Genomic DNA, 20,599 nt, shown 5'->3' on the forward strand with positions numbered 1-20,599 from the left:
TATTTTATACACAGGGATTTAATATTGCGCTGGACGAGCCATCCTTGGACAAGGATTCGTGATTAATTTCAACCTGTGAACTATAATAATGATCATTAAATCCAGGAAATAGTAAAGCGTCAATCGTTAGCAGGAAGTATTTTATCAGTCATCGAGAAACTATCAAAAGATTCTCTGCAAAGGGCGAAGATTTATTATCGGTGCTCCTTGCTAATGGAATTTCGCAAAACATTTATTTCAATGGAGAGGATCGTTCTTTTTTTTTCTTTTTTTAATTAAATAATAAAACTTTGTTTAAAATACATATTTCTTGAATGACGCCGCGGACTATAAATAAGGATAAAATTACACATGTCTTATGAAACGATAACACTGTCAAATAAAAAAAAAAGAAAAAAGAAAAAAGAAAATGTTGCTTCATCTTCCTTTTCCATTTATCGGCTTTAAAAGCTCGAAGCTATTAATGCGACAATGAATATCACCATATACTACCGTTACGCGAACGTAACCCTGACACGAGCAATTACGTAGTGAACATTTTGCACCGTGCCGTTGGTTGATAAATTGGTTAGATCGTTCCAACAAAACGGTAGACATTATAAAACTCGTTCTTCAACATCGTTGCTTCAACATTTTTTTTCCATTGTATTGCTATTTTGAAATAAGTGATCGAACTAACCCTATAGAAACTTGATAATTAAGATTGAATTAAAATCGGTATCTTGTTTTCATTAAATATCATTCTTTTGTAAGTCATTTAAATAAAATGCAGCAACTATGAGGCGCGCATCCCTGGCACACGAGCAACCCCAACGACGTTGCTAGAATATAGAACACGAGTTGTTCGAGGTCAATGACCGCTCCATTTAAATCTTTAAAAAACGTCGGACGATAGGAATGATTTCTACCTTACCTCGGGCACGATCGCAAGCTACTGCCACATGGTGGTAAAAAGGTGAAGCCACAGTAACGGTGCGACCAGGCGAGGTAGCTTCGGAGACACGAATGCGTAGATCGTAGCAGAGGTGTATCGGGAGGAAAAGGGAATGGCGGCCGCGCTCTGGTACCGTCCTGGCCCCCACCAAGCACACCTGAGCGAACACCTGAGCGTCCCTGAGGCCACCTCTCTCGGAAGGCACGGACAATCATTATATCGCCAGTATAACACTCGACTCCATTCGAATCCGTCCTCGTCGCCCGTCGTTGTTCAGAGTCGAATTTTCTTATCTCACGCGAGCTCCCTTTGCTTTTACGTAGAGCAAAGGGCCAGAGAAAGAGAGAGAGAGAGAGAGAGAGAGAGAGAGAGAGAGAGAGAGAGAGAGAGGGAGAGGGAGAGAGAAAGAAAACATAATTTTTCTTTTTCTCCTTAGTCCTCTTCTCCTTGTTCCTCCTCTTTGGTGAACGGAACAGCGTCTTTCGTGTTGACTCCATCGAAGACAAGGACCAGTCCCAACGACACACACGCACGCACGCACGCATCGTGCATCCACATCGTGCACGTACCAACACGCTCAAAGCTATATACCGCGTGGCAAGGAGAAATAAATCGAAGAGAAGAGAAGACGGGATCAAAGGGACACGATCACAATCGCGATACAATGAGTCTCTTCTTGGGAAATAAGGAAAATGTGACGTGAGACCGGCCTCAAAGACCCAAAGACGTCAAAGGCGTACGCGATATCGAAGCCTTTCCTTTCTTCTCTCCCACCTCCATTTTCATTATACATACACTACATTTTCCTATATGTCGCGAAATACAGAATCGCGCGAACGCGACCAAATGCACGCTACCAAAATGTCAGCACGCGAGTGGACAAGTTTTCGTCCGATCTCGCGCAGAATCGTTACTGCAGCCTGCTGGATCCTGGTGGCGCTATGCGTCAGCGAGGTGAGTTTGAACATACCCACATATGTACGTACATATCTTACTTTAGATAATTTTTCATTTCAATGATATATTTTAGAGAAGAGTGTCAGGATAATTCAACATTTTCTTCGATAGTTGATGTTAAAAACTAATTATCCTCTGTACGATTTTTCTACGATACTCTACGATTGTTATTCTTTCGTACTAAACTAAGTCGCACGCGTACTACGCAAACTTTCTAGAATTTTTCTCCGTGCCGATTAGAATCTCCTACGCAACATCTTTCTCGTTACACAATTAATTATGTGATTTAATTAACCGTAATACTATATTATTTGTATTCGCTATGAAATCCAAAGTATGAAAAATCTTGCGAGATTAACGATAGGTACGTGCGTCGAAGAAAATTATTAATGAACGATCAATGCGAAGGGATATTTTACGATCGCTAAAACACAGATTGCAATGACAGGACGAAAAGAAACAAAGAGAAAGAGATGCGAATAAAGAAAAATTATGCAAGGATTAAAATGCGAGTCGCGTCTACATCTCGCTTCGAACATTTGCTTCGCTATTCGTGGAAATTTGTGTCCGGTAAAAGAGAGAAGAATGGACAAAGGGAGAGAGAGAGAGAAAGAGAGGGGGGATGCTGGGACTCGCGACTCTTTTCTCGTCTCTCTTCTTTCGCATCGGGGTCCAAAATATATATATATATATATATATATATATATATATGTATATGTATATGTATATATAAACATATCTTCTCGTACAACGCGAAGGTGCAGGCTGTGGTGGAGTCTACCTATTACGAGAAGGAATGCAACAGAGCCACTCACACACAATAGTCTGTTCCTTCCTTCTCTTTCTTTGTCTCTTTTGGCCTTCTCCATGTTTCGCCTCTCTCACTCTCTCTCTCTCTCTCTCTCTCGATCTTTGGTATGCAAAGGAAAACCTCGTTAAAACGCGTTATTCTATGGAGACATTTTTCTTTCTCTTTCTTCAAATGGAAATATTATATACAAACTTGCAAAGACAAGAGAGATAAGGGGTAAAAAATTCCTCGTGATTTATCACAAGATTATTGTAAAATAATATTGTAAAATAATAATAGGTGGACACCTTTACTATTTACAGTTGTGTCGCGTTCTTCGACCTTGAGTGAACGCTGTAGGAACGATGATGATGTAACGTGCGCCGTAATACAAGTGGAAAAGAGTAATTCGCAATTACCTTGTTCTGTGAAACATTGTGACTAGAATGTTTTAAGTTTGATCGGAAAAAAGTATGGAGGTTTTTAATAACACCTCTCTCTCTCTCTCTCTCTCTCGCTCTCTTTCTTTCTCTTATTAGCGGAGTACAAGACTGGTATGCAGAGTGGTACTTGTAAAATACTTGGTCTCTTGGCTCCTTTCAGCCGTGATAAGATAATGCTAATGGGTTGAATACTATTAAGTGAAATATTTTAGCTCGTTGTCGAAGGCTTTTACTTTCTGACTAGTATACACGATCGAACGTTTTACATCGGGTGACCTTCGATCGCGAGTCGATAAAGCGAAGTAAGGTCGATGGATGAAACCGAGCACGGATGCTGCGTAAGAATCTTCGAGCGAACGATGATATGTAAAATTAATCTGCGATCGAAGGGTCGGTACGTGTAATGTCACAGAGATTTTCTTTGGTATTCGAAATCCGATTAAAAGAGAGAAAGGGAAAGGGAGATGATAAGAAACGATAGATATCGTCGCTTCGTATAAAATGGTTCAATTAGATCGAACGCTATTTAGCGATAACTACAAGATAAAAGGAGAGTTTATTGTTATCGTCAACGATGTTAACGCTAACAGGACAATGCAGAAAACAAATTGGCAAGAGTCACGAATTCCTGATAAGTTTATCTAAACAAAAAAGAAAAAAAAAAAGAAGAAACGAGATAGCTATCTCGCCTCGTCCGATCCTATGCGCGAACGTAAATTCAAAGTTAATCAACGATGCGAGAAACATTTTCATTCGCCTTGAAATTTCTTCAAATTCCATCGGACGTACGATATCGCGTTCGAGGATCTTACCAAGCAGACAGACCCGAGTGTTTCTTTTCTTTCTCTGTGCGTTCTCATTGCTTCTACGTATAGAGACGTTTCAAGTTTCCAATAGGACGTTACAGTTATGAACGATAACATTCACGAGGAAAAAAATAATTGTCCGTTTTCCTCGAGTTTTTTTTTTTTTCGAGTCGGGTCTATCGGATGCTTGGGATGTCGTAAAAGGGAGGAAAAAGAAAAGAAAAAAAACAAAAGGACTAGACTTGAGATTAATGCGTGCCGTCGTCGTATGCGGACGCGCATCTAGGCACTCGTCTACGACACGAAGAACCTCTTGTCCTCGAATACGCGTCCCGCATGAAATATTTCCTACGTCTCACATGTCTCATTTCTCACGTAATCACAGGAATTTTTCTCCCTCCTTTTTTTTGTCTCGCTCTTTCTCTCTTTTTCTCTGGTTGATTGCGACTCGTATCTCTTTGATCTTTCGCCAACACGCAGGGACGTTGTCGTTTCGAATCAGGACCCGCAGAAGTTCCATTTGAATAGAGTTTGCGACGCACCCTTTGGATGCATTCTCCTGTTCAAAGAAAACTTTAAATCCATTTCCATGAACAACGTAAGAACAAGGTAAGAAACATTTGTCTTAACGAAAAGTTAATGGTTATAAGAGATTACACGGTGAGATACTATCAAAGACGTACTAGACAATTTTACGATCGTTATAAAGGAAAGTAAGAAATACCTATTTGAGAATCTTAAAGTATCAAAGTGGCTCTGTGGAACGCATCCAAGTGCGGCGTACCGCGAATAAAACGAAAGTCAGAAATTCCATCTTTTCTCCTCTCTCTCTCTCTCTCTCTCTCTCTCTCTCTCTCTCTCTCTCTCTCTCTCTCTCTCTCTCTCTCTCTACCTCTCATCGACGCACATGTCCATTTTCGGAGAACGAGCGCTACTCCACGGGATAGTTCGACCTACGCTCGGCAGCCTTCCATACAGCAGCCTACGTTTAACCATACGATAATAAGTCTTTTCTTTAAAGGATTGCGAAAGTGCGAGACGAGGTCTCGTACGGCCCTCGTTCGATGCTCACGTACGTGTAATATCGAAACTCCGATCGTATTCTCTCTCTCTCTCTCTCTCTCTCTCTCTCTCAAGACTCCTCCAGAGACGAGGAGGTGGTTTATAATGCCCGTTCGTTTTCCATTGGTAGAGAGTCACGAAGCTCCCCGTGACTCTTTTCATTCTCTTCTCACCGTTCGTGTTCGTGGTGGTAAGTCAGGGGGCTACGTCGTCGTTGTCGGTACTCGAATGGAGTACCGATCGTTACACGGAAGCATAAAATACGTTATCATTTCTTTTGGATTTTTCGTCGTCTCCGTCCGGTGGATATCCTTGAGCCGAAGAATGCCATTTACCGTGATAAATGCGGTAAGCCGATAGGCATACCGGCCTCCAGAATGGAATCCTATACTCGAGAGTTTAGATTACTTTCCTTTCGACCGAATTTATAATCGGCCAGTGTGGTACTTTAGTTACGCTCTCGCGAGGGAAGGACGCGACTCGCCTGCCTGCGAGGATACCGTCCGCCTTGCACTGCCATATTTAGCGATGCCTCGAGCTGAGATCCATGACGAGCGTTATGATATTCGATGAGAGATCGATGAGTCGTCGCAGCGGACCTCTAAATCGATTACACCTTCGCGAGTTAATTCCTCTTTTGATATATTTTCTATATTCCCATTCTTTCGTCGAACGAGGTCCATGATAAACGATCAAACGCGAAATGTATCTAATCATATATTTATTCAAATATCTTAAGTAATTTCCTTCCAAGGACGCAAACTCAAACTATATGATTCAGTAAGACGATCGATTCATTTTAACAGATTTCTCGATTTCTCAGAGATGCAATTTATTCGAGCCGTCCAGTCATGGTATTAACGATTTAACGGAATCACGTTGTAAAAATGTACAAGGATGATAGTAAACGTGGCAACGGGGAGTCACGCGGCGTTACGAAGACTACGTCAGAGCAAACGGAAACGAGAAGAGCACGTTCCTACTACGCTAGCCGTAGTACGTATAGCTAAACGATTTCACCGACATTATCCCTTTCATTATTTTCCACATGTTATCCCAATGTTATTAAACGCCAATAAAAGCGAATACCCTTGTTCGAATGGAATACTGCTCGATCGAAGAAGCGGAATATTGATCCTCGATAGTTTGTTCCCTATACGCGAGCCTTGCGATGGCCCATAATATTATATACGACGCGAGTACGTCTGCTGCGTATGTTTACATATGTCCTATACACATGGACTATACACATACAGACACACACACACGCACACACACACACACACACACACACACACACACACAGACATACATGCGTTTAAATTGAAATCAATCGTTAGAAACGACGCAAATACGATACGAACTGAAATTGATGATGACTGGCTCTGTTCGCGTTACATACTACTCTCATCATCTACGGCTGTGTACGGCCGTGTTTCCACTAACGTTGAATGCTCGAAGAATGCAGCGGAACGATAGAAATTCTATGCAAATGGAGAAATGTTTGTATTGTCATTATAACGGTACGAATGATGGCGACTGGTGGTGCTGTAACAAATTGTTCTCTCGCAGTGGACCGGCAAATTTTGTCGGTGATCGAGATATCTTGTAATAAGATCATTGAAAGTTTTAACGACATCATCGATATTGTCTACGAAAAAAAAAAAACTCTACTCTTGTGGCCCGATCGAAATGATTTCGATGATAATTGTAATGAGTGTATAAGAATAGAAGAGAAAAAGAAAAGAAATCGAGACGTTTTGCATTCCGTTCGGATAATTCGGTGAATCAACGAATCGAAAAGAGACGAGGTATCGACACAGAAGGGGAAACTTGTGCTCTTCGTTCGTAGCGAATCGATAAATTAATCGATCGAAGGAATGCAAATAGAGGCCGTTCTTACGCAACCATTTCCCCCGACGCGCCTGTTGAACTCGAACGTGCCTGTCCGCACTTTTAACGGCTGTCCTTTCCTTATCTCGAGCGAAAAGCCGTCTGGCACAATGGAGAGAGAGGGAGAGAAAGAGAGAGAGAGAGAGAGAGAGAGAGAGAGAGAGAGAGAGAGAGAGAGTATGTATCGCAGCAATGTCCGTCGCAGAGAATCGTCGAGACGAAAAATGGAAAGTTGGAAATTGCGATCCGAGAGGGTTCACTTTTTCTCTTTTTGTATCTCGACAAAGTCGCTCGACTCTGGTCAGGATCGATACGGGAAAAGAATATAACTCGAGGAGTTACGATCTTTTCGGTGTATATAGGACGCACGAAACGGCATATAACACGTGCCGCGTAAATTGCGCGTTTATCCGTGAACATATCGTACGTGCAAAAACGCCATTACTACATACTACCTTGTTGTACCAAAAGGCGTGTGCGTTGAAAGAGAGAAAAAGCGACGAGAATTTAATCGAGGTACGAGTATATCTATATAGATAAACGGTGAACCATATAGTACGATCAAAGTTTTGAAAAATCTTTATATTTCAAAATAAAGCTCCTGTTATTGCGATAAACTTGAGACAGTTTTGAAAATTCTTCCAACTGTCAAACGCCAAATCTGCAAGGAACCAATGTCCCTTTCCTGCAAATTTAAAAACTTCGTTAAATTAAAATCTGTGTCGACCGACTTGCCTTTGTCAAAAATTTTCGACTCGACAAAGAGTCGAAAAATCGATAATCGCCAAATAAGCTTAATTGAGGATATTTATCGTTACGCGAGATAATTATCGACGAGTTGTTACTCATCGATTGTAGATTTCTCTGAACGATCTTTTGATATTTCATCCTGAAAGAGACATCAGTCTTTCCGGATGATCGACCGAGTGATTTCTCAGATAGAAGCTACGACTGCATTATACGACTTATTTACAAATAAGTACGATCGTGCATGAAACGAGCTTAGGCTAAAAGCTTCAAAAAACTTGAGATATTATATGTCCGCACGTATACGTGAATAATCAAAATCAATGATAATCTTAATCTCTCTCTCTCTCTCTCTCTCTCTCTCTCTCTCTCTCTCTCTCTCTCTCTCTCTTCTCCCCCGAGCCTCTAAGCCAAAGAAATAAATATGAGAAATAAATTTTGACCGATGCAAGAAGGGATACTAGATGATCGCGCACATTCATAATTTCCGTACTAAAGTCGAGATCACGAATGAAAGGTAGATCCGAGATGGCTACCGCATCGTAAAGGAGAAAAATTTGTTGCTTCGCATTCAAGGAAACTCGGTGATTTTTGCGACGTTTACTCGAGAAAAGGTTAAGCACTTGACATCGCGTGATCCTCGTGGAACTCGTGTAGGTACTAGAAGTGCCCGTGGCAATCGGCAAATCGGACGTGTCGGTGAAGTTCATGATTTATGCCCACGATTCTCCCGAAGGCGATGTCGGAACGAAATCGTCGAGGCGTTCTTTGCGCGTCATACGCGTATACACTTCTTCTTGGTCCCTAGAAACATAGGCGTCGTCCTTTTCTCGTTATGAACATAACTGATCCTGATATTTTATCCAAACTCTAGGATCCCCAATAAAATGTTCATTTTGTTTATTTAATAATTAATTAATATTTCTTTTTCGAGCAAATAATTTCGATCGACGATAATCCGATTACGAATAAAGTAATCCTTCTGAAAGCTTATAAAAACGCTTATAATCAACGAAGAAAGAAAATAACTCCATTGAGATCTATGGAATTATATGTGGATAATGAAAGAAGGAAATGAAAAAGAGTAAAAAAAGGAAGAAGAAAAAGTTGAGACACCCGCGTGGCGACGCCGATGGTCGTACAGGGCATAACTCCATGCTCGCTTGCGCTCGCGAGCCCGTACACGTGCGTGAGTTTGTGAAACGTCTTCGAGCTGACGTTCGTACGTTCGTACGTTCGTGTGCTAAACGTAGCGCGCGTCTATATGCCTACATTGATCGTACATATCCTTGGACATCCGTGCGCTAGTCTTTGTGCGAAACACTTAGAAATTCCCGACTCGTACGAAATGGCATTGTCATAAACGCGAAAGCGTACGCGGATCCTATCCTTGCAGTTAAAGCCTCGTACAAGGGAGAGACGGACCAAGAGATATAGAAAGACCACGAAGAAGAGGAGAGCCGTTTTAATAGCGGGACGACCTCCGATGGTAATAAGATCGTTTTATATCCTTGCCCCTTCCTTTTTACTTCTCTTCGCTCCTTTCTTCGAGCATACACGTGTGGGTGTTTGCTTCTCTCCAACTATATCCCTTTTTCTTCCTATTTCTCTTTTTACGCCCGTCCGTATGCGTGTCTGTTTATCTCTCTCCCACTGATTTACTTTTTCATCCTTCTTACCCGCACACTTTCACTTTTCTTCGCGTGCGTAACGTTCGCTACTGACAATGAGAGAGACACACTTATCAGAAGGCACGGCGAGTCATAAAAGCAAATCGAGCAATGCAATTTTTGACACGTCGCTTGCTTTCAAGGATCAACTGTCGTGGGTGGAAAAGGAAGAAAATCAAAATTTAATGAACACACACACACACACACACAGAGAGAGAGAGAGAGAGGGAGAGAGAATATTAGCTTCGAAGGAAGTCACTCGGACGCGCAACATGTTTTTACTGCTTTTATTTATTGCCTTGGAGATGAAAGTGGCTCGTTTCGGAACGTTGCGACTAAGAGAACGAGTCAAAGATTTCAAGAACGATTTGCTTTTCGACGTCTCTTCTGATTCCTCGCTTTCACTTTCGTTTTCGTACCGCAACCGAGATGGGTGGGCTAATTTTCTGGGTCACCGCTGTGAAGCCTTTCGAGTTTGTCCCAGACTGCGACTGCTTTTCGAATCTCCTCCAGCAATGAAAGATAAATATACTACTCTAAAATAGTCTTACTTTGTCTCTTATTTTTTACGTCATTCAAACAATATCCTATTATCTAAAATCTCATTGTAATTAAACGATGGACATATTCAAGTTGCAGCAAATGTATAATAAATTTCAACCTTGTACATATGTAAGCACATTTGTTATCCCCTATTCCTTCCTATTTAGGTAACTCTAATTAAAAATATTACAGAATGACAATAAAATTTTATAATCGAAGGAACACCTACTCGAATTTCATATTAAAATCCAAAACCTTGAAATACTCCCACGCGATATCCATAAAATAATTATCTTAAAAATTCTTGAAAGTTGTATGAACGTATCGACTCTTCGTTTTGATTGCTCCGATAAGAAAGTATTACTTCTACCTACACTACACTCTCTTAATCGTAATAATTTCGAATCAATTCTACTTGCCTTATTCGGTAACGAGTATCATCAAAAAGATAAAACAAAGAGTATATATGTGTGTGTGTGTGTGTGTGTGTGTGTGTATGTGTGTATACATATAAAGAGAGAAAGGGAGCAATGCATATGTTCGAATAGCACAAAAGTTGTTTATGCGTATAGTTATTACAGAGAGTGTAATAATCGAATGCACGAAATACACTTACCGGAGAACGTATTTACTATTTCCACGAAAGAATGACATTATAAGCCTTGTATCGTTTTCCAAGATGAAAAAATAAATTTAAATAGGATAATTGAAAAAGATAGTTTATCGTTTGTCCTCGGCTATGATCGAATTTCTGTTTCATCATTTAGAACGACATAAAGAAATAGAGAGATTACAAGGTTTCCTTTCTTTCCTTGACCAGATGCATTGGATATTCTGTCGCCTTCGATGTACATAGTTTCTTCTAAACGAGAGAGATAGAGAGAGAGAGAGAGAGAGAGAGGATGTGAGAGAAGGAATTAAAATCGCTCCATAATCTGATAAGCCATAACCGTGGAAAGTTACAAACGCGTTGCTTTCACTCTACACGCTTTCGAGAGCATCGAAGAACGAAAGAGAGAGAGAGAGAGAGAGAGGGAGAGAGAGACGGGGGGGTGGAGAAAGAGGAAAAGAGGGAGTGAAAGAAATATCGACGTAATAAAAGTGCAAAGGTGGAAACGAGAGAGAAATAGGAAATAATGTACGACAGGGTATCGATAAAAGGGAGACCATTAATTAACGATCGGATACTCGCGAGTTTTGATCCGATAACGTGGAATTATTCTTGCGTTAAGGATTTATTACTTTCGTACATCACGTGGTATTAACTATACTTACGTTCATTGAGTTCTCATTAACGCGAGGAGTACACGAACCTCATCATGTTCCTGATTAATCGATCAGCCCTTAATTAACGCGAAGCACTCATGCGTGTCGTAAAAAAGTAACTATCGTCTCTTTCTCTCTCTCCCTCTCTATTTATCTATGCATATATCTATCCATTTTTCTCTTCGTGATTATCACTTTTTAGAAAAGCACACTATACGAGATAGTACGTAATTTTAACCGTATTAATAAAATTAATATCACCTAATCGTACAAAATGGCATACTACCTAAAAAGAATAAATAAACATAAATAATGATGCAATTTCCATAGCCTGATAATTTCAACGTAAATGAATCAACGGCGAACGAAGAATGCACCATAAAATACGTCAAAATAAGACGGTACTATTAATAAAACTTGACTTTTCTTGCCAAGAAATAAAGGAGAGAAGGAAAAGAAAAGAGATATAAAGATAACAGTCTTACGCGCGTCTGTATTTAAGCAATAGATAGTGGAACCTCCTCCCAACAATGTCTTCATAAATCCCTTCGTACTCTTGGCTCGGACCTTCGAAGAACAAGAGAGAGAGAGATAGAGAGAGAGAGAGAGAGAGAGAGAGAGAGAGAGAGAGAGAGAGAGAGAGAGAGAGACGAGGGAGAAAAGGAAAAAGAAGGATGAGCCTTCTTCTGGCAAAAATGCCGCGGGCCCGTTTGGTTTGAGTCTTACGTTGCTTTAAAAAAAAAGGGGGAGGGGGAAATAAAAAGAGGAAGAAAGTGGTTAGACCAACGAGTCCAAACGAGGCGAGGGTCAATAACATACGTTTTGACTTTGAGTTCCTTTTTCCTCGCAGGATAATTCCGGAGACTGGGTCCTCTTCCCTCTTCCTCTCCTCTCCATACTCTTTCTGTCGACGGAGTCTAAGGAACGCTGACGAGAGAATTCGGGGCCCTTCGCTCTCCTACCTCTTGCTTCCTCTTCTCCTTCTCCTTTTCTTCTTCTTCTTCTTTATCTTATTTTTCTTCCAGAGACGAGAGACCAAAGAATGCTTTTCTCCTTCGCTGCATTCGTTGCATACACTGCAGTTTCAACTCTTCGATTATACGACTTGGCACGACTCGAAAATTTACTGTAATTAAACAATCGAAAATTTTTTTGAAGAATCTCAAAAGTCACGAGTTTTACAGATACGATCATCAAAATTTTTTAATTACGACGTATTAAGTAAGACGAATAAGAAAAAATATATTTTATCCGTGAAACTTTCTTTTCACGTTTGCGATATGAGAATTTACGTTTATATACTAAGTATATATCTCGGCTTTGCTATGATTTACGCGCTGCTACGTACGTACACACGTATACGAACGTAGAAACGCGGGAATCGCTCCAAGTTTGTCTCCTTTCCATGCATAAAAAAATAGAGAAAGAATGAAATAGAGAAAAGAAAGGGAGAAAAATGAAGGACTAACATTCTGCAAGCGATATACTTCTGCGGTCGAGTCTCGCGGTTTGCATGCTTGCGCTTGGGTGTGCACTATCGGAATGCATTCAAACTTCCACGTAGAAAGACGGCGAGAGAGAGAGAGAGAGAGAGAGAGAGAGAGAGAGATAGGGGAGAAGTTGAGAACTGGAGGTAAATCTCAATACAATATTATTACCCACCACGTAAATTGTATATTTCGATAACGCTCGGTAAACGCAAACTCTAGATTCTCACTCTTTCTCTCTCTCTCTCTCTCTCTCCTTTCCTTTTACATTCCATTCTTCTAATTATTTCTTAGACGCACGTCGTAATTCTTGTTGGCATCGATCGAATTTTACGATACGGCAAAATTTTCTCTTTCCATGATGAAAAGTATGATAAGGAGGATACGTGCGTATATGGGGTGATTCGACAAATTCTTCCCGCATATATCTTGCTTTCGCTGTCTCACTCTTTCTTTGTCGCGGGCTACATACTCGAGAAAATAATTAATAGTTCAATTGCCTTTTTATATCAACTTTGATCATCGATGCCAATCTTTATTGCTCATGTTAAGGTGTCTGCAATAATCAGTGCTGTGTAAAATATAATGAGAAAATTTGGATAAAAATCGAAACCAAGTGAACGATAATTAATTATACGGATCACAATGTAGAAAATTTTCTCAACGTGTTACTCTGTAAGATTTATTAAAAAGAAAGAAATAAAATATGTATATATATATATAAGGAATATAGTTTTTTTCCGAAATCCCGTAGAATGAAATAAAATTGGTTTTGAAGACTTTTACTATACGGCTAATAGACGTGCAAATATTCTCGTCGGCGAACGTAATTTCTGTTTGCCTTTCTTTCTCTCTCTATCTCTCTCACTTGCTCGCTCGCTCCTTTTTCTTCGTCACTGTAAGCGTTATTTTAAGTGCGTACACTCATGGCGCGTTCCACAGGAATTCTGATTACATCACGTCGCCGATCCACAAACGGAGTTGCGTTCCTTTTATGACCTAACTAAAGCGGACAAAGTGTGACCGTGAATTCACGGTAATTATTACGCGGCTCAGCCAAATTAATTTAATTAAGTCGTATTAAAATCACGATCACATTAAATGACGCGTCATCATGACTTAAATATAGATGTAATTTGTAATAAAAAGAAAAAGAAAACAATTCGTCGTCCAAACGATTTAAACGTAGTGTCACGTTTGTGTTCGAAAGAAACGAGGATCCGATTTCAAAAGATCAGATTCCCCCTTTTATGGAGAGAAACCATCATTCTTTTCTAACTTACGATCGCGCATCCTTCCCTTGATATACGGCGGAGGGAACATTTAGGGCTCGTGGCCTTGCAAAACACCCACGCCAAAGATCTATTGGATCGAGAAGCAAAACTCAACTCTCCGCGCAAATTTTCAGGTCTCTCTTGCAAATTTTCTACGCTTCTATATAACATAATAATATATATCATTGGAGTTTGAAGAAGTGGTCCAAACGCGGCATACGAAATTGAAAGTTAGCGTGGGACGCTTGGCTACCGCCCAGACCGGTCTCCAAGCTTAACTCGTCCATTAAGTCGCCGATTGGAACGAGAAAATATCCCTACTTTCTCGATGCAATACCTCTCGAGTTTACTAGACACGGCAATGATTTTCGTAGCGAGTTAAAAATTAATACTCTTGATTTCTCTACAGTTCCTTCCGCTTTTCTTCTTTCCTTGAAATCATTTGTAAATACTTTTTTTCTTTTGGATTATCTCGAGTTATATCGCTTAGATTTATATTATTATATATATTGTCCGAACGAGGCGAAAGAGAGAGAGAGAGAGAGAGAGAGAGAGAGAGAGAGAGAGAGAGAGAGAGAGAGAGATTCGACGAGTATATCTATATCGATGATTATAATTATAATCGTCAAGATTTTCGAATAAAAAACATAGGAATGCTCTTACGTACGTAGAAATGGATCGTAGGATATTGGTATAGCAAGTATAGATAAAGAGGTCCTGATCTCTAATAATTAAGGAGAAAAAGATGCGTATAATCTTTCCTCGTTGTACGTATCTATCATATATATTCTTCTGCACGCAGGTCAGCGGTCAATTATTGGACACGGAATTTCAACCGACGGTAACGGCGACGTGCAAAGCCGGTTATATGACGATTCGCGTGAATCTCAACCAGAGCTTCGTAGGCGCGGTTCACGCCAGGGATTATCGAAGGCCTCAGTGTATGGTACCCGGAAATGGCTCGACGCACGCCACGCTCGGTATAAACCTACTTGCGCCAAAAGGAGCACCCGATTACTGTGGAGTACTCGTTAACAATGTAAGAATCTCACATTGTACGTGGCATATATATTTCTTTCCTTATTTCTTCCCTCTCTTTGTTCTTTGTTCTGGGAAATTTCATCGGGCAGACCAAAAACTTAGTTTCAATCGAGCTAAATTTCCAATTTTGCTAAGTTATTATATTAATAACGTTGGTTCGTTAACATTACAGAATACGGAAGAACGATCGGTCCCTATCGCGGTGAGGATACACAAGACTCTCGAGCTCGCCGACGACAAATTTTATGTTATCACGTGCGGCAAGGCGGGCTTTAAAAATGCCAAGTGAGTCGAGGAGCCGCCATTATCAGATATTTATTTTCATTTAAAATCGTTTACATTGCACACTTGTTAAATATACTTATATTCTACGCACGCGAGAGGTACAATTAATTAAAGTTCCATTCGAACGTTCTTCAAGGAATGAAACGTCGTTGGTGTCCTTACGACTCCTGGACGGTTCTCATAGAGTGCAAGAAGCTATTTATGGTCACAACTATACCCTAAGAGCAGAAATTTCTCGTCCGGATGGTGAGTATTACTAAGTTTTACTATTACGACGTGTTCCGTTTCAGCTGCTAATTATAATAACCGTCGACGACGCGACGTTGGCAAAACTTCTCTCTCGAATTATTTCCTTTCTACGAGTACTGCCTTCGTTTTACAGGAACATACGGTATCAGGGTGAAGTCCTGTTTTGCATTTAACAAGAAAAATGCAAGCGTTCAATTGATCGACGAGAAAGGGTGAGTATAACGGCATAAATTATTACATGTACGTATTCAAGGAAAATCCTGAAACTCTCTTCTCCCTTCTTTTTTTTTTCATCCTTCTTTTTCAACCATAGGTGTCCCGTAAAAGCACGAGTCATGACGAAATTTATATACGATCGAAACGCAGGCACGGCGGATGCTACATTGTTCTCCATGTTCCGCTTTTCCGACAGCCCACAAGTACATTTCCAATGTGACATCGCCGTGTGCAGAGGTGAGCCTAGAACGCGCGATACCGTGATTCAAATGATTACCATTCAAGTTGTAACGTTACGTATTTAGGTCGATTTAGGCGATTCAAATAATTCACCTATCGTCCGTCGAACGGCACGCATTATAGATTTTATTTATTACGCGTCCGCCTTTCGTTACATATAATATCTAACGAAACAAATTCGTGAACTATTGAATATTACGTTACGTTAATATGCTATAATATTGTAGGAAGTTGTGGAACTCCTATGTGCGACGATGACAAGGACGAGGGGACAAAGGGTGGCTCCTCGATCGGCGGACAAAACGTCGTCGGCGAGGAAGGAATCCTTCTTGCCGGCACCAGCGTCTACGTTCTCGATCCAGGGGAGAAACCTAGTAAGTTATTTTCTAGCAGATTAAAATTAAAACCTCGAGCGGATTATAAACTGTTGCCTCCATAATTATAAATTAATTTAACGCGTCTACGCTCGTCCTGACATCTCTTCCTATACTTGAATTTACATTAAATCGTCTAAACAGAACTATCTCGGTTAACGATCAATGTAACTATAAAAAGTTGATCTATAAAATTTGCAATTGATCGACGCTTTAGTCGTGTTAAAAATTTTAACGAAAGACAATTTCTCAACACAGTGGTTCAAGCGTCCTACGAAAACGGCACCATCCATCCGTTATGGCTGTTGTGGTTGGCGGTCGCACTGGGAATATTGTTTCTCATAATGCTTATCATTAACATATTTCTATGCTCGGCGATGACCTGCAGTTGCTCTCAAACCGACATCATCGAGAAGGAGCCGTCGATCGAAGATTACGATCCCTACCGTAGCTGGCACGGTTCTCAATACGGGTCGAGGTTTGATTTAATTAAATCTTTAATGCGTCTGACGCGATGTCGTAATGGCGAATCAATCGTGACGTTGGGAAACACGACGGGTTGGCAAATCCTTCCTTTTTCCTAAGATCAGAGCGGATCGCTGATATATGTTACATCGCACTTTCCAATCGCATTACGATCTATTGGCTATACCAAATATACCAAATGTTGAAAAAGATAATATCTTTTCCAAAATGTCAAACTTGCCTAGTTTATAAAATAAGTCTAGTGATATTAAATAGAAGGAACCATTAGAATATTGAAACGAACGATTACCTTATTAGAGTTGCTTCTTTCTAATTAAATGTAGATACGAGTATTTGCGAAGACGACGATCCGTCCTGGTCGAATTGTAAGATCCGATTGACGACAACGGATATAGTATTGTTTACATTTAGAGGTCTTTCCTGCGTGGATATACATTGAAACGTCCTATAAACGCTTTAAGCCCTCAAGGATCGATCAATTGAAATATTATCGTTGTATGACAACAATAATTAAACGATTGTTTTCGTTTTTTTTTTTTTTTTTTTTTTTTTTTTTACAAACATTGCAGATATTCGTTAAACGGCAAGCAAGGATACGCTTCTGGCGGTTCAACGATGAATTCTACGAGGTCGATATCAACGAACAGCGATCATTATGCTATAGTCCATTCACGTCCTGGTAGCAGATATTCCGGTCCTGGACAAAAGCAACATCATCATCATCATCATCATCACAGAGGGCCACCATCGAATATTGGCTCGCATTACTCTGGAAAGTAATGCTCAATTATTTCTATTAATGTTACTACTTCGATCTGTTTCGATTACGTTCTGTTCTCGATTTTCGATTGATTTTCGACAGAACTTTTTTTCTTCTTCCTCTTCTTCGTAGAAGGGGCCGAAAGCTAGACGGACATTTAAACGCCGAAAGAAAGTATATGTTAACGTTTAGTATACTTTTATAATAGATTGTATTCTATATAGAGTTGCTAATTCTTTCTTATAGTGCTGCTTTGTATTTACTTACGTGTCAACATGCGCGCGTCTCTACGATTGAAGACGCGAAAGAAATTTGACAATAATTATAGGATAAGTAAAAATTTACTTAACGAACGTTTTTCATTTTTCTTTTCTTCTTCTTCTTCTTCTTCTTAATGCGAGTTTAGCGGTCATTCACGAAAATCTATTGTTTTCGTACCAAGCTTCGTCTGTATTATATAACAGTCATAAAGTATAGTCACAATTAGCATTTATATACCTTTTCGCAATATTAACTTTAATTGAGCAGCGACGAGTGAGTGCTTTTGTAAATAAAACCGTGAACCATCTCTCAGCGTCGACCGTCGATCGCATTTTTAATTTTTCAGACACAGTATATTGAGAGAGAGAGAGAGAGAGAGAGAGAGAGAGAGAGAGAGAGAGAGAGAGAGAGAACAATGTAATCTCATATTAATAAATAAGTACTTTTACATCGATACGCATGTAATACGTAATTAAAGACGTTTCTACTTGCGTATACATGCCGACTGTTGTTATTACTTATGTTAGAAATCATTTTCTTACTATTAGATGATATTTTTTATTATTACGAACAAGTGTGTGAGAGATTAGTACACATTACTTCCGAGCTATTTTATACTTTGTACTTGAAACGCCAATCAAAAAATAAACTTTATAGAAACTAATTTGTGCATCGTACTTTTTGCCCAAAGGATAAGTCTCTTCTTATAATTTGACTAATTCCATATTAATTTATATAATAGGAAAAATAACTTGTATACATGTACCTGCTATACTCACCTATTAAAAGTTTGGATTAGATCGACATAATGTCACATTTCGTTCCTCTCTTTCGTTTCCTCCATGCGGTATTAATGATTTAACACGAATTCATTTTTATATCGCTTGCTATTATATCTATGGTAAATAGGACAATACAATCTAATAACAACAATGTATAAACCCTTATTAAAACTATATCTTCTATGATTTATATATACATACATATATATATATATATATATATATATATATATATATATATAACGTTTTATTGTAGTTACATATTTTTTCAACAATTGTAAGAAAATGTTCCTAGAGAATCTGAACGAAGATTACTCTACGTACGTTTTACAGACCTATCAAACGACAAAAAAAAAGTAAGAGAAATGCCAGAAACATTTTCTTCACGTTTAATAAATGACACATACTTAGATGTTGACTGGAAAATACGTGTCAACATTAACAATAAACATCGTACGGAAAACGCGCTCGTTCGTAATGATTGAGCATTCATTATGGATATTATTGAGTATTACAGCGTACATTTAATAGACGGATCTGAATTCTATCTACAAGTGAATTCATAATGTAATTTGTTACATCGTGCACGTGCGCACGCAGGCACGTAAGTATTTACTTAGATCATTAGTTTTTCTCTCGCGACGTTGCAGTATGAGGTTTACGTGCTTTTCTTAAAGACGAAGAAAGATGAAGGCACCATAAGTATTAATCGTTTTTCCGCACGACGACACGACGCACGGTTTAACAAAAAAGGTAGTACGCGTGCGTCTCGTTTGATAGCCTGACGAAGCGCTTCTTTTCAAGTATTAGCCATCGATCTTTTAATTTAACACGATCAAATAAATAATCTCAAACTTAAATTTATTAGATTTCTATGCGTATTTCTCTATCGTTTCAATTGGTATTTGCTATTTGATTTCAAACAAACTGGAAGGAGATAAATATTGGATGGACAATCGAAATACTGCCGTTTCGTAGGATTCGAAAATATCTTTCGCTTATACATATACGCGGCATAGGGTATAATAGCAGGACAAAATTCTCCTTATTTTCGTTGAATCGCACATCGAGAATTTATTGATGACTTAACGCACTTGACGCAACGTCGCGGCGCAAGCTAGAAGACGCATACGCAAGTTGATAAACGTGCGAGCGCGAATTTATTTCCCCTAACTAAATCAATAAGCGCTATTATGATCCATCGATGGTTATGCGAGTCGTTCGTTATCAAATAAAGAATTCACGCGAGATCGAGAATCGATGCGTATGACCCATTTAGTATCCTCTCTCTCTCTCTCTCTCTCTCTCTCTCCCTAACGCTGACCTATAAACCACTACTACTTCACCGTTGCTCCCAATTCTTGTTTAAAATTTAATGACTATTTCTACAATTATTTACAAAACTTGAAATATATCGTAGTAGAGTGGAACTCGACCTAAGTACTTCGCACCCAAGACTCAACATCGAGATATAGAGCTCGGAACGAAGGTACGCTTCTAGCCTAGAAGACCATTAGATTATGATCGAGTACGATCGTCGATTGGGTCAATTCGGTCTTTTGGATCGATCAAGAACATTAAACTAATTGGACTATTACCGAACGACCCCACCGATTATAAAGAAATTAAACAAATAGGAGAAAAAGAAAAGAAAAAGAAAAAGAAGAGAGAGAAACGTACTTTACAGAAATATACTACAAATATCGCTTACGCTTTGGACCTTTTCTCAGTGTTCTTAGTATTTTTCCTATTGCCGAACGTTCAATGATATATGCTGTCTATCTGTACTGGCGGTGTTATAGGAGGCAAGTGATTACCACAAACGGGGAAATTAGGTGGTATCGGTGGAAGATCCGCGTGCGTGCCTACGTGTAAAATCAGGTCCATACCGATCAATATGTGGAAGAGGAAATGACAATGGAAGAGCCAATATCCTGTAAATAAAATGTAAATGTATACTCGATATGAGTATAAAAAAGTAAAAAAAGAAAAGAACAAATTGAAAAATGCAACGGAGAAAGAGAAAAAATGGT

General features: G+C 39.4%; 2 protein-coding genes across 3 annotated transcripts in view; one reads left to right on the forward strand and one right to left on the reverse strand.

Moving 5' to 3' along the window:
* The first annotated feature begins 1,177 nt into the window (after positions 1-1,177).
* On the forward strand, positions 1,178-17,543 carry LOC118443464 (uncharacterized). Of its 2 annotated transcripts, none has more exons than XM_035870500.2 (9): positions 1,178-1,888; positions 14,675-14,911; positions 15,086-15,198; positions 15,335-15,444; positions 15,581-15,659; positions 15,761-15,900; positions 16,131-16,277; positions 16,536-16,755; positions 17,333-17,543. In XM_035870500.2, exons 1-9 carry the CDS (start codon positions 1,745-1,747, stop codon positions 17,541-17,543), a joined length of 1,401 nt encoding a protein of 466 aa, XP_035726393.1. In that variant the 5' UTR covers positions 1,178-1,744. The 2 variants fall into 2 exon arrangements, with proteins under 2 accessions (XP_035726393.1, XP_035726395.1); XM_035870502.2 differs by lacking the exon at positions 1,178-1,888 and adding an exon at positions 4,398-4,539.
* Positions 17,282-20,599, reverse strand: part of LOC118443402 (multicopper oxidase 3) — a 29,506-nt gene continuing 26,188 nt past the window's right edge. The window contains exon 10 of the mRNA XM_035870332.2: positions 17,282-20,500. Coding sequence (XP_035726225.1) covers positions 20,328-20,500 — 173 coding nt within the window. The 3' untranslated portion in view covers positions 17,282-20,327. The remainder of the gene's footprint in view (positions 20,501-20,599) is intronic.

Source organism: Vespa mandarinia, chromosome 7 (assembly GCF_050613455.1).
Source record: "Vespa mandarinia isolate Hongniang chromosome 7, ASM5061345v1, whole genome shotgun sequence".
NCBI classification, from domain to species: domain Eukaryota; kingdom Metazoa; phylum Arthropoda; class Insecta; order Hymenoptera; family Vespidae; genus Vespa; species Vespa mandarinia.